Source organism: Scophthalmus maximus, chromosome 8 (genome assembly GCF_022379125.1).
Source record: "Scophthalmus maximus strain ysfricsl-2021 chromosome 8, ASM2237912v1, whole genome shotgun sequence".
NCBI lineage: Eukaryota > Metazoa > Chordata > Actinopteri > Pleuronectiformes > Scophthalmidae > Scophthalmus > Scophthalmus maximus.
This window is the reverse complement of record NC_061522.1, coordinates 24,716,059-24,729,146: the sequence shown is the minus strand read 5'-3', so window position 1 is coordinate 24,729,146 and position 13,088 is coordinate 24,716,059. Positions and strand designations below refer to the sequence as shown.

Below are 13,088 nucleotides of genomic sequence, written 5' to 3'. Positions count from 1 at the left end.
ACTGGCAATTGAGTGGCTGACGTGTTGTCATTCACCAAATAATAAGACAGTCCTTGAAAAGGCTTTCACTCAACGTGGTTGTCTTAATTTCATTCTTGAAGTGACAGGGTCATGAGCGGGTTGCTTCTGTCAATCTGATTGGACTAACAGTGTAATGACAGCTTGTCATCTGATGTGCTGGGTTAATCAGTGCATGTGATTCCCTGGCATTGTTCCCAGAGATATGTCACATGTCATGGGTTGAAAAAACAAAACGGGCAATGTTAATATTTTTCACTGAAAGCTTTTGAGGACTATTTCGAAATTTCTTGGGGGAATTTTTTTTTTGCCGAGAGTTAGATGTATACTTCTTGGCTGGGAGCAAAAAAAAACACAAACTTGTTTGATCTTGAAATGTGTAATAGGTGTGTGTTTGTGTGTATGTGTGTGTGTGTGTGTGTGTGTGTGTGTGTGTGTTTGTGTGTGTGTGCGTGTGTCATTAATCATTTTTTTCAGGTGTATCAACCTTCCTCAGTTCAAGTCAGGGGATCAAATCCGCTAACACACACACACACACACACACGTTCCATTTCCCAACAGACAGAGCTGACAGAGACACCGTCCATGCTTCACCCTGCCTCGCGGCCTGTCCCTCTGTTGCTTCCCTTTTCCTGGGCCTGATGTTGAACGGCCCACCTGGGTTATGGGGAGAGGGAGTGGTAGTGGCTTGAATAATGCTTGCTCTGTTTGGTGGCACTGTTGGTGCCAGGTCAGCTGGAACAAATCTCCGCAGACCTAGTGCAGTTGGTGTAATGCAAAGGACACACACCTGACCCTCCTGTGAGATCTATACGGCCGTCTGCTTTGTCGAAAAATCCGCTGCACGCTAGCACACTTCTGCGCCTCAGATGGGGACTCTGTACTAGTTCAGACAGGTCATATACTAACATGAGTGTTTATAGTAGAATGTCCCTCAGGTCTGCAGTATTACTTTTTTCCATCCATGCGTACATGGACACACACAGACAAATATTGTGTGTGTATATCTATATAGATAGATAGATATATAGATTGTTGCTTTTTTTAACATTTTACAATGTCAGATTTAAATATGAAGTTACAAGTGTCACTCCTGGAAAAAACAAGAAAAGGGAATGGATATATTTCCCAAAATGTTGAACGTTTCCATCAAAATTGGATTCAGTGCAATCATTATGATATGCAGCTAAACAAAACTGAAAGTTACTGCTCAGGCAGAACTTTTAATGAAACAGACCCTGTGACCTCAACAGTCTAATATAAATGCGAACACTCGGTAATCACACATTCTCTGTTGCCACTGCCAATCCGTGTGTCTCATCACCACAAACATGTTGATTAGTTGCCAAATAATCCGCCTCGCTGTTTTACTGCAACAACTGTGCTGTGTGTCCAAATCATTTTCTAAATCACTGCCTTTCCCATTAAAAAAGGTTCAAATAAAATTCCTTTTGACCCATCTGTCAGACATGAACCACATCCTCTTCCCCCTGACTAAATCCACAGGGATGGAAGTGTGTGTGTGTACTGTGTGTGTGTGTGTGTGTTTGTGTGTGTGAGAGTGTGTGTGTGCGGAATGGTGAAACATTGTTAATCTGGTTTCAGAGTGACTGAGGCATACAATCTCATTTACTCTTCCAATCCTTTCCTTCCCTCTTCACGCAGCACAGTGCAGCACATTCACAGTCACAGCATAGTGCAAAACCTTGACTCTTAAAAGGATTGATGGGGAGAAATGACATGAATAACGGAAATGAGGAGGGAAATCAACAAAAGTTTCAAAGTCCACCGACCCACACCGGCCCGAAATAGTCAGGCACATCATTCCCCTAATTCACACACTGTACATTTAGTACAGTAAGCAATCCCTTACTGATCACTTCCTTCAAACACCCTGGTATCAGTTGCGGCAGCACTAAATTCTTATCCTGCTGACGCGTGATGAGAGCGGTGCTGTACATCCAGATCCCTGAAGATGACACATTCCGTCTCGACAGTGTAACCACCATGTGCTAGAGCCCCGGACTGCAGAGCTCCATTTACACGATGCGGTAAGTCATTGGATGATTTGAGATTTACAGTACACATGTAGCCTTAGGGGGAGAAGAGATGGAGGGATGGACAGCAGAGTAGATACAATAGATAGAAAGACATACACATACAATGAATGTTAATGCTTCTCAAAGGAAAAAAAAAACAAAAACATTAGCTAGCTAAGAGGAAGGAGTTGAGGCAGAAGGAGTGATGATCATCAAATGATGAAACGCAGCCGCCACGGCCCGTACACCCATCAGCAGCCTATTTGTGTCACTTAGGGCATGCAGTGCAAGCACATAAAATATGGCTCCTAAAACACATTAACCCCCCCTAGGATGCAGACATGCTCGCTCTATGTCTCTGTCACTGCTTCCTCCACACCTCCACCAGCCTCAGGAGTGGGCTTATATAAACATTATTTGTCAACATCAACCAGGAGGAAGAGCAGCACAGTTAAAAAAAAAGAGAGAGAGAGAGAGAAGAGAGTGTAACATAATTTATTTATTGAGAAAGTATGATATGGATATATATGTTATTTTACACTGACACAAATATCCCTGACCCAAGTTCCCTCTGAGTATATATCTAATCTAATTTACAGAAACGAAAAGATACAACATTAATCCAAGGTTGTACGCTTCAGCTACATGTCTCAGTCACATTGAAAAGCCCCTTTTGTCCTGTATTACAAACTCAATCATCCAACTGGCACAGGAGAGCAGAGGCTTTTGATATCCAATAATCGACGGGTCGATTGGAGGGAAGCATCACCGTGACGACAAAATTAGTTGAGTGACCTGCGGGAAGACAGAAATGAAGGGTGATGAAAAAAATCTTAATCGAAATAACTTGTGTAAGTTGAAAGCAAGGACCTCCCCTGTTCCACCCCCCTCACTACCAACAATAAGTCCTCAAAACAGAGTATCTGTCAAGGTAGAATTCCATGTCTCTTGCAAAAAAATTAGCCGCTGTCTGGTAAGACAATATCAAATATGTCAGATAAAAATGCAAACATTTAAATTCAAATTCCAAATTAAATCAGCTTGTGTGCGTGCGTGTGTGTGTGTGTGTGAGTGTGTGTGTGTGTGTGTGTGTGTGTGTGTGTGTGTGTGTGTTGATCTAGTATGTGTGTGTTGATCGAGTATGTACCAGTGGTGGACAGAGTCCCAGCTCTGGCTGAGGTCTTGTACAGCGGAGCGTGGTAGAGGTCCGGCTCAGGTTCGTAGTTCTGCTGTGGCTCAAAGTGCAACACTGGCAGCATGGCGTTCATCACCCGAGGCAGTGCGTCCTCGATCACCATGTTGTCGTCGTCCCAGCGACTGGCATCCATGAACATGCCGTGTACGAGCACGCCGTTCTCCGGGTCTGGTAACTGTCGGAGCCATTTAATGAGATGAATCAGTGGTGAGTCAAAGACATGTAAGAAGGAAAGAGGATACTTCCAGAATCGCCGGGTAAAGACAATGGTGCAGAAACTCAATAGCGGTAAGCCATACTTTTCATTTGGCTGTGTTTAGTGCAGAGCAAAGATGCTCAGGGAAATAGTTTGACAGAGGCACATGAACAAGAGGAGTTGTAGATTCTGCACTGACACTTTTCCAGTGATTACCTAATGTCAACCAAAATGTTGTGTAAATTATTATTAGTATAATATTGTGTTATCCATAACGGTCACGTTGCACCGACAAGATGAGAGCAAGAGATGAGAATCTTAAAAAGTCCCATTTTTTAAAATCAACCACCCCCCTTTCAGGTACCTCATCATCCATGTCCAGCGTAGCGTTGCTAGGCAGAGTTTGCAGTGCCTCACAGACTACCGCCTGGTCCCTGTATGCTGGCACCGTGCTGAAGCTGAAGCTGAGCTCATCAATGGGCAACTTGTATTGCCGTGCGTGATTCTGCAGCACCCCTGCAGTCCAGAAGGGAAGAGCAGGACGAGAAACACACATTCCATCAGGCCCTTTTGCCAATCACAATAGTTGCATGCATAACTGAAAGAATGGTTACCATGATATATAAGAGGAGTTTGACATTTTGCCTATTGTGGATTAAAAGCTTTGAGTAATTAGGTGCTGCTGTGTTTTACCGGTGAGAAAACCTTGAGGGAAGAAGAATCCTGAGATCCAGAAAGATTTGGGCGGTCCATGTGTGATCCAGGTCTAGCGGGAGAGCAGTTGAGAGAGAGTGTTTGTACATTTGAATAGTTAAACTCTCTTGATTTGTTGTGTGCAGTGTTCAACAAGCCCCGGCGCATTACAGCCGTCCTGTTACTTATGGGACCACAAAGTGACTCAGACTTGTGTCGGCATGAGTGTGAGACAGATTTCTCTCTTCTGAGGTTGTGAACATGTGCAGTTTGACTCAGCAGCTACCCATCATCACTTTACGAACGAATGCAGCTCTCCCCCTTCTTGTCCCTTGTGTCTGTGTGTGTGTGTCTGTGTGTGTGTGTGTGTGTGTGTGTGTGTGTGTGTGTGTGTGTGTGTGTGTGTGAGCGAGAGTGACTTTTAGTGATTTTGCAACACACATGATCTAACCAGTCTCACGGAAGAACAGCTTAAGTCAGAGGAGATGAACCAAACACTAAAAGAGGGTGTATGGGGAGAGGGAGGGACAGTGATGTGTTATATTTTTCAACTTAATGAGATAACACACACATAATTCGCCCAAGTTTTCACTCAGCTCTGAATAATTGTTGTGATTTTCAATCCCCTTCATTGAGGATAATTATTTTACACAACCTATTTGTACAACTCAGTGTTAGCTAATGCACCCAAACCCCCCGACATTAAAAAATGTGCATTTGTGCGTGAATTTCAGAGTTCGCTCCAAAAAACCTGGATGAAGGCAGTCCTGAGGGCCAGGTCCCTGACCCAGGAAGCGAGGGTCTTCAGAGAAGGATAGGACGAGTTTGCCCAGTAGGTTGGGACCTGGTTGTTCAGGAAGCTTCTGTAGATACAGTCCATTTCTTCTGACATCACCACCAGACCGGCTATGGCCTTCTGCAGAGTGACAAGAGAAACCTGGGAAACACAAACAGAATCACACATGAGAATAAACAAAAATAATGCTATTTATTTGAGGTGTATACAATATCAGTTTTTATGCGTAAAAGTAATCTAATACCAGCAGCTGCTTGGAAATAAACATTGATGTGAGCTGTTTCCACGCAAGACAAATACAATTTAATGATCTGTGCAACTCAAACGCGTGATGGCGTGTGGGATCTGTGTGTACCCTGATCAATCGCAGCAGCTTGTTGAATCGGTCTGTTTCCTGACCCAACACAGTTGTGAGGGAGTTAAGGCGGCCATGTTCATCCCTTGCAAACAGAGTTTCCACTGCATCATCCATGACCAAAGTCTCTGCACAAAGATAGAGACAGAGAGACCAGAGGGACATGGAAAACACAGCATTAGACATTAAGGTTTGGATGAGGGATATTCTCAAAAATGACCAAATTACACGTTGCCATGTATCTGTATGTGTGTTTGTGTGTGCGCGTGTGTGTGTACGTACCAGGTAGCGTTTCAAGTATAGATTCAGCCAGCTCACACACTATCTCATCGTTACTTTTGGCTCCATGCAGGGCTGAAGAGCGAGGATTAACATCCAGTATAGTGTTGATTAGAATCATTGTTTCTTGGCGCTGTAGGGGAAAACGTGCAAACACAAACACTCATTTACAAGTAAACACACATATCGCGGTGTGTAAATCACTTGCGTAAACAAGACGAATGGCACCTGTGCGTACATGAGTGCATGAGTATTGCAAATTAGCATAATCAACGCCCCAAAAATACCGTATAAGGTTTCGCTCCCAGCCCCGTGTCAGGAAGAGTTAATTCATCAAAACAGCTTTAAAGAATAAAAAGAGGTTTACGAGATTGGGGATTGAAGTCCTGGCTTCGGACATCCAGAATTGAAAATATACTTTTTAGCAGCGTCAGCAGGAGTTAATTGAAAGATTAAAGCAGAGCTGTTGATAACCTGTGAGTCGCACTGACACTGAAATCGAGATGAAATGCATCGATAACCCTGTCTGAACCCTCCTGTCTCGTCTGCGGTTTGACTAGAGATGTCATGAGCTAATTTGAGTAAATTTGATGAAAATAATCAGAAAATAATCAGAAAATAGCTTACATGGCGACAATTAACCACTGGCATATCATGCCAGCAATTGCCAAAGATGTCCACTCCCCTGTCCATTGCACAACGTTTAACATGAACATGAGGACACATAGAATTATATTATAATTTGAACTGCAGAATTGAACAGAATAATGTCGATATAATGACGTGAAATGTATATATTTTCATATACATTTTATTTAATTTATATACTTATAATTGCTTCAAAGTGACCAATTCTACATGACTCCTACTTCAGGTCTGGAGGAAATCTCAAAAAGTAAATGGTGAATGCGGGAAGTTCGCCTAAATCACTCATACAATTTAAGAACAAATCTGTTCGTGCCATTGGTTCTTGCATTAGGCCCATTGTCTCAGAACAGAAATGCTTGTATAACTGGCAATAAACTGTCTAGATTCAATCATGAATATGTCCATGAATAAGGACATTAACGGGAAGAAATTACTCCCACAAAAAATACAAACAAATTGTAAACAACTAAGTCAGTTTGTTTACAATGGCTGCTCATGTGCTCAGCAACAGAAAGAGATTTCCCAGATTTGCATGTTTTTTTCTGTGAGATACTGTTATTTCATTCTCGTTCCTCACCTGGAAGGCCAGGTTGGCGTTCTCATGCATTCCAAACACCTCGGGATCGTCTAAGATCGGAAGACTCTCGATATATTTCCTGTATTGCTTCAGTTCATCTTTCTCTGGGGCATAGTAGATACCTTGACACACAAGAAACCAAAGGGATTATACAGACACTGTGACACATGGACACACATACGTTTACTGTATCGAATTCTATTACATTGTTAAGTGTTCCAGTTATTTTGACAATATTTCCACAGGCTTGAGGTTGGAAAATACCAGAGGATGAGTAGGTGTAGCCACGTCCCAGAGTATTAGGGGAGAAGAAGCTTTTGAGGATGGTCCTGAGGCAGCGCTGGTCCCAGGCATCCGTCACTCTGCCCCCATACGTGATCTCACCTGGAGAGACGGACACAAGGACCACATATCACGTAGTGACTTTTAGATGATGATGTTGTTTTTAATAGATGTCCCTGCTTTTTGCTCTGTTTGACTTAGAGCCTGCAGTGCCACACTAAAATTCCATTCAGAATAAGCAACACTTTGTCTCAAGCAAACATTTGGAATAAGACATGAAATGTTTATGAAACCAAAAATCCGTGACTGAGTACCGAGTGAACAACATCAGGAGAAAGCAAACCTGAAAAAGATATTTGACTGAAGTCTTAGCAAAATTGACAGTATCGCGGACAGTGACGCAATTGATCTCTGACACTTAAAGGTACAGTGTAAACAGTGATATTTGACTATCATGTGCGTCATTTGTTTGTATTGTCCTCACTCTCCTCTCTTCCTTTCAGCTGACCAAGTTCATATTGCAACTTGAGCCTCATATCTAAGGCAGGTACAGTAACTATCGCCTGTGCGGCCACCACGGGCACTACAAAAGTGATGTTTTATTTTTTCGCTCTCTCTTTTTCGGGCAAATTATTTAAGTGCAAACTTTATCTACGCATAGGGTCTGTATTTTAGCTACATGTTGTATATGTTAAGGAAGCTTCTGCAAAAAAACGAAAAAAGGTCAAACTGCGGGCAATGGCAAGTGCATGTAATGCCATGCGCTGTGCTATGTATTATATTTGTTGTTATTAAAATGTTAATAAAAATAATGAAAAAAAAATGTATTTGCAGTTTTAAGCCTGACCATGATTTGAAAGTATGTAAATGAGGATTTGCAACTACTCAATAGTTACCAAGCACAAAGAGCTGTCAACTACTTTATGTGAAAAAGACAGCGATGCTAAAATTGTTACATAGGGTGAAAAAGAAAGAGTGGGAGAGAAAAATGAATCCTAACAAAGGCACGGGACAGTCGTGAATAGAAGATATTTTAGCCAACAAACCAGACAGGGGTGTTTAAACTAGAGTTGGAACTCTTTACCACCACAACATTTTTTTTATCTGCACTCTCACAGTCATGTTAGAAGACTGCAGGCACATTTTCATTTGCCTCTCAAAGGACCAAAGGCTGTCACCAGCTCCCTGACACATTCATATAATAATGAGAGATTCAAACATGAGTGTACCTAGTAGGCAGGGACATGAGCGCAGACGAGCAGGAGGAAAGGAATTGAGAAAAGGCAGACATGAGAGGAAGGCATGGTGCATATTACTAAAGAGCCAGAGGGAAGATCCTTTTTACATTACATTTAACAATTCCAACACTTTCTGTAAAGATCCATACAGTTACATAAGAAAGTGAGGAAGGGAAGGGAATAATCTGAGAAAGCAGGCAAATGTTGGCAGAGGAACTGCTCCCCTCAGAAAGAGGAGAAGAAAAATCTCATGCTTGGTTTGTGCCCAAATACTTTCCCCCAAAGAGTATGCGTAGCTCTCGCTCACAAGGACTCTTCGAATTCAGGATTAAACTAATAACACGGTCATGAGATAACAACCACGGAGGCCATCAATTTGATGTGGCTTGCTCCACTGGGACTGAAGGCAGCACATAATCATCTGGAGGTGTAATTGAAAACCAGATGAGGGAAACAAATGAACTTTTCGAGATATGATGAGTATTGTTAATGAAAGGGGTCCCTCCTCTTCATCATAACAACTTAAGACGATTTCTGTTGTGGGAGTCCAGGATGAATTATATTAAACTGACATAATTGGAATAATTACATGAAATTAAATATGTCCATATGGGAGTCCAGGATATACAGTACGAACAAAATAAAAACCCATCCATTTCACGACAATGAAAATGTGTGTTTTCTTGAAAAAAATCAGTGTGCTGTTTGCGCAACACACTGGCAACACAAAAACATGCCAGCAAACATGGTGATAAAAAGAGACATTCACACCTCCTGCCTTGGTTTAAGCCAAACAATCTCAAGTTTAGAGTACTGCTTTGCATATCACACTTTATGAGGTTGTATTTCCAAAACCAACCACCCACAAACACACACACACACGCTGCACGCAAAAATAAATACGCTTATCCTTGTGCGTGAACGTTTCCCTACCAGTGATGTAGATGAGAGCGTCCCATGGGATGGTGCCATCTTTGCAGTAGAGGTTGAGGTTGAGAAGAGCACACTCCCTGTCACTGTCATTAAACTCATAGCGAATGTTCCAGCCCAGAGGGCCAAACTTCTTCCTCTCCTAAGACACAGAGACGAGACACACATACAACAGCGTGCAACAGGAGAGTGTTACATATCAAGGCACGAGCAGCAATGATCGAGTATGTGCGAGGCTGTTAGACAGGGTGTGTCTAACCTGGATGATCGCATGGAAAAAGCACATTCCGAAGACAATCTTCCTCCATTGGCGTCCCAGAGCGTGGTCTTCAAAGAAATTCCTGGTGATCTCTGTGAAGGCCCGTCGCATGTTGGCTCGCAGGCCTTTGGGAGGCTCATTGGTTACCTGGAAACAGGAAAACAGAAATACATGGGCCTTGGAGATGATATGGCGAAGACCATGGCGAGTTGTGCTCAGACTGACAAAAATCCCGGGTTTTCCTCCATGTTGTCCGTAAGCCTAGCTAAAGGTTCATCTGTACTTTACTGTCACTCCCATCCATATACGTACACATAACAGAGGCGCAAATAATCAAACTATCATCCTAAATCTGACCTAGATGAGCGACTGTGTCTGCACGCCACCCCTGAACATGCATGTAAACATGACGTGACTTGTAACTATCCAGTTCTTCCTTCATCAGATTTGCTTTGTTGCGAACACTGAACTCTGGATAGACTGTCATGTGATGACAACACCTGAACCCTAACAGATCTGTAAACACAAGTCAAATCATACTGTATATCAATTATATTCATGAGGGTAATTATTGGGAGGACTGTTAGGCAGTACTGAATATTTGATTGATAATATCAATGTCTACATATCTAATACATACCGGGAAGTGACCGAAAAATGTCTCCTAGGAATTAATGAGCATATCTAACTTCATGGAGAGAGGAAATATGAGTTAACTAAGCAAATAACCCGCGGTGCTTATCATCATTTCACACTAGCATCCACCAAAGGAAAAACAATATTGAATTATTGTTGCAACAAAAATTCGTTTAACAGTGTATTTGTGTTCAAGTGTAGAAGAAACTTTGAGACAGAGTCGATCTCAGTGAAACTGCTTTGACTGGAGACATAATGTACCTTAGTCTGAATCCACAATGCATTTTTCTAAGTTTATATCGAAGAGTATACTTATGACAAGTGACAAGGACAAGTTTTCTAAAAAAAAACAAAAAGGCGGAATAATTTGTGCCAAGAGTGAGAGTGGGGTCAACCTTGTCACAATGGACATTCAAGAGATGAAAATGAAACAAGCATTACAGTTTTTGTAGCCAGTAAAAGTCATGGACTATACAAAAAAGTGTTGGACATCACAAGGTCTACAGAGGGTCTTTATGGTTTGATTTATCCTGTATCCCCCACAGGTGATTTTAATAAATCTTCCAGCCATCATAGCTCTTTCTTGTAGTGGACAAGCAGCACAGAAAAAAGATGTACTAATATTAAGAATATTCCTGCCAGTTAAGTAATAAATGTAATTTAAATTTCAAGGCAGAATGGTTGCAAAGTCCAGTTACAGACAGTTTGTGGTTTGCTATTTTATACCCCAGGGTATGAACTGGACTAGCCCAGAATAAACCCCAGGGTATAAAACAGCCCCAGTATAGTTTGGCGGGGGTTAATGTGGACTGCTACACCTGTGCTGATGCCAATGGAGTAAAAAACTTCTGATACCAATATATCTGACTATATATATATATATATTAAAATGGCAACCACTGTTGTATTTGCATTGCTGACTACTGTAATGCTTTTTGTACTGACATTATGATACTTCATAGAGAGACAATATCAGTTTTGTCTTTTGTTGAACTAATCACAAAGGGTACCAATACAAAGAATGAAAAATTGCATCCATTTTGCCTTCTTAATTACCTTCCGCTTTCAGTCTCCCTTATCCACAAAAACACAACTACAAAGTGATTAACTAGTGTCTCAGTATAATACCATTATCTATTTAAGTATTTGAGCTTTCTTTAACGTACAATCTGTAGACTAATCAAAATAATCGAAATTAACTATTAATAGTCACTTGTATAGGTACAATATCAACTTAAAGTTCCCAAGATAATTTACTATATACATTATAAAAATTTGTGAAAATGTAAAACAGACAGAAGTGAATGTAACAACTTTCTTCATATGGGACTTTCAGTCCAGCATCACCAATGAGTTTTGACACATTATTTCTAATGGTTTGCGCCATGTCACCACTGTCTAAGTTCTTGTGCAGCGCTCGTGTGCTGCAAACAGTAATTGAACTCGGCGGGAAGTTTTTTAACAGACAATCTTAGTAGCATTATAGTTGAAGAGAGATGTGCGTGTGTGCGTGTGTACCTTGACAGAGTTCTGAAGCACTGTAACGGGAAATACTTTGGCTGGCATGGAACTGAGAAACAAACGGAAATCTTCGTGTATTGATGTATCTACAGAGGAATAGAACGAGACATTATTCATACACTATGAAAAAAAAAATACTTAAAGGGGCAGTACGAGATTTTAATCCAATACACTTTTCGTAAAAATCAGTCCGCTAGCTGTCGGTTGGTTGGGCCTGTCAGTTCTGTGTGCGAGGCGGGAGAAGAAAAAAACATTTTTTCTTCGCAGCCCTGGTTCTGTAAATTAAAAACAAAACGGAAATGGTGGGGGCCGCACCTCACAACACTGCGTGTGCAGTTTGTACACATCACTCCCCAACACCTTAAGTGACGTGCTAGCAAATGCCGCAACGACTCAGGGGTTTTGGCCTCGTGGTTAGCGCGTCGGTCTCCCATAACCTTGGGTGCGAGGCCCGGTCAGTGCAGTAAAATCATCAACAACAGCAAAGAGAGAAACAAACTTTCTCCAAAATCACTTACTGCCCATTTAATTGTTCTCTTTATGAAAAGAACACTTGAGTACATTTTCCTTGATACAAATGCTGTGAAAACAACCACAAAACACCAGTCATTCGGTCATCTCTGCCTCCGGAAGCAATGTTATGTTGTGTTATGTATACAATGACTTTAAGTGTTTTTTATTTATTCAATATTTTATCCACGTTGCAATAAGCTAGGCTCTAACACACATTATTGCTGTGGAGGACAGAGATGTCACTAGGCCCTGAATCAGCAAATTCCAAAATGACATTCAGACTGCTTTTTTTTTTTTTTACACCTTGCAGAGTTACACTTTTAAAAATATATACAATATATAAACAAACAAATGTAAAAATATATGTAATTAAGGGGCTGTAGATGTTTACTTGTCCACATATCAAGCGTGGAGCTAAACTGGAGCCAAAGGCTTTTTCTTGTATAGTCTCCTTTTCTTGTATAAACCCAACACTGTAATGCATGTCATGAAGAGTAAACCACTGGAGCAGTACAGTAATATTATTGATAAGGAAACCACTAGTGCGATCATGTTTTAGCTTTATTAACATATATCCTTAGAGTTGCTGCCTGGCTCAAGTAGCTGTTGCATTAGACTTTGGGGCTCAGGTGTTATTTTGCTTCTTGTGTCATGGTTATGTTTCAAAAATTCAGGATTCAAACCATGTTACCATTTTCCCTGCTAAATGACATACAGTATATTTTAGAGATGGAGCATCATGTGCCAGTTAGTGTAAATTGAAGTTCCAAAACTAAAATTGATTGATCTATTACTTATTTTAATAATTATATTAATAAATGAAACTTTTCATTATTTTTTGGAGCAACAGATCAAAAAGAATGAAGGGGCGATCAGAAACTTATGATGGTCAGCCGTTGTGTGATAATGCATT

The 13,088-nt window shown here is 41.2% G+C and overlaps 1 protein-coding gene across 3 annotated transcripts in view; it reads right to left on the bottom strand.

Moving 5' to 3' along the window:
* Window positions 1-2,536: 2,536 nt before the first annotated feature.
* Window positions 2,537-13,088, bottom strand: part of dnah6 (dynein, axonemal, heavy chain 6) — a 60,528-nt gene continuing 49,976 nt past the window's right edge. For all 3 annotated transcript variants that reach the window (XM_035637613.2, XM_047334012.1, XM_035637612.2), the window contains 12 exons: window positions 11,660-11,748; window positions 9,506-9,652; window positions 9,250-9,388; window positions 7,061-7,180; window positions 6,797-6,918; window positions 5,575-5,704; window positions 5,293-5,420; window positions 4,893-5,078; window positions 4,142-4,214; window positions 3,813-3,964; window positions 3,205-3,427; window positions 2,537-2,852 (listed from right to left, as the gene is read on the bottom strand). In XM_035637613.2, the coding sequence (XP_035493506.1) occupies window positions 2,749-2,852; window positions 3,205-3,427; window positions 3,813-3,964; window positions 4,142-4,214; window positions 4,893-5,078; window positions 5,293-5,420; window positions 5,575-5,704; window positions 6,797-6,918; window positions 7,061-7,180; window positions 9,250-9,388; window positions 9,506-9,652; window positions 11,660-11,748 (1,613 nt within the window). In that variant the 3' untranslated portion in view covers window positions 2,537-2,748. The remainder of the gene's footprint in view (window positions 2,853-3,204; window positions 3,428-3,812; window positions 3,965-4,141; window positions 4,215-4,892; window positions 5,079-5,292; window positions 5,421-5,574; window positions 5,705-6,796; window positions 6,919-7,060; window positions 7,181-9,249; window positions 9,389-9,505; window positions 9,653-11,659; window positions 11,749-13,088) is intronic.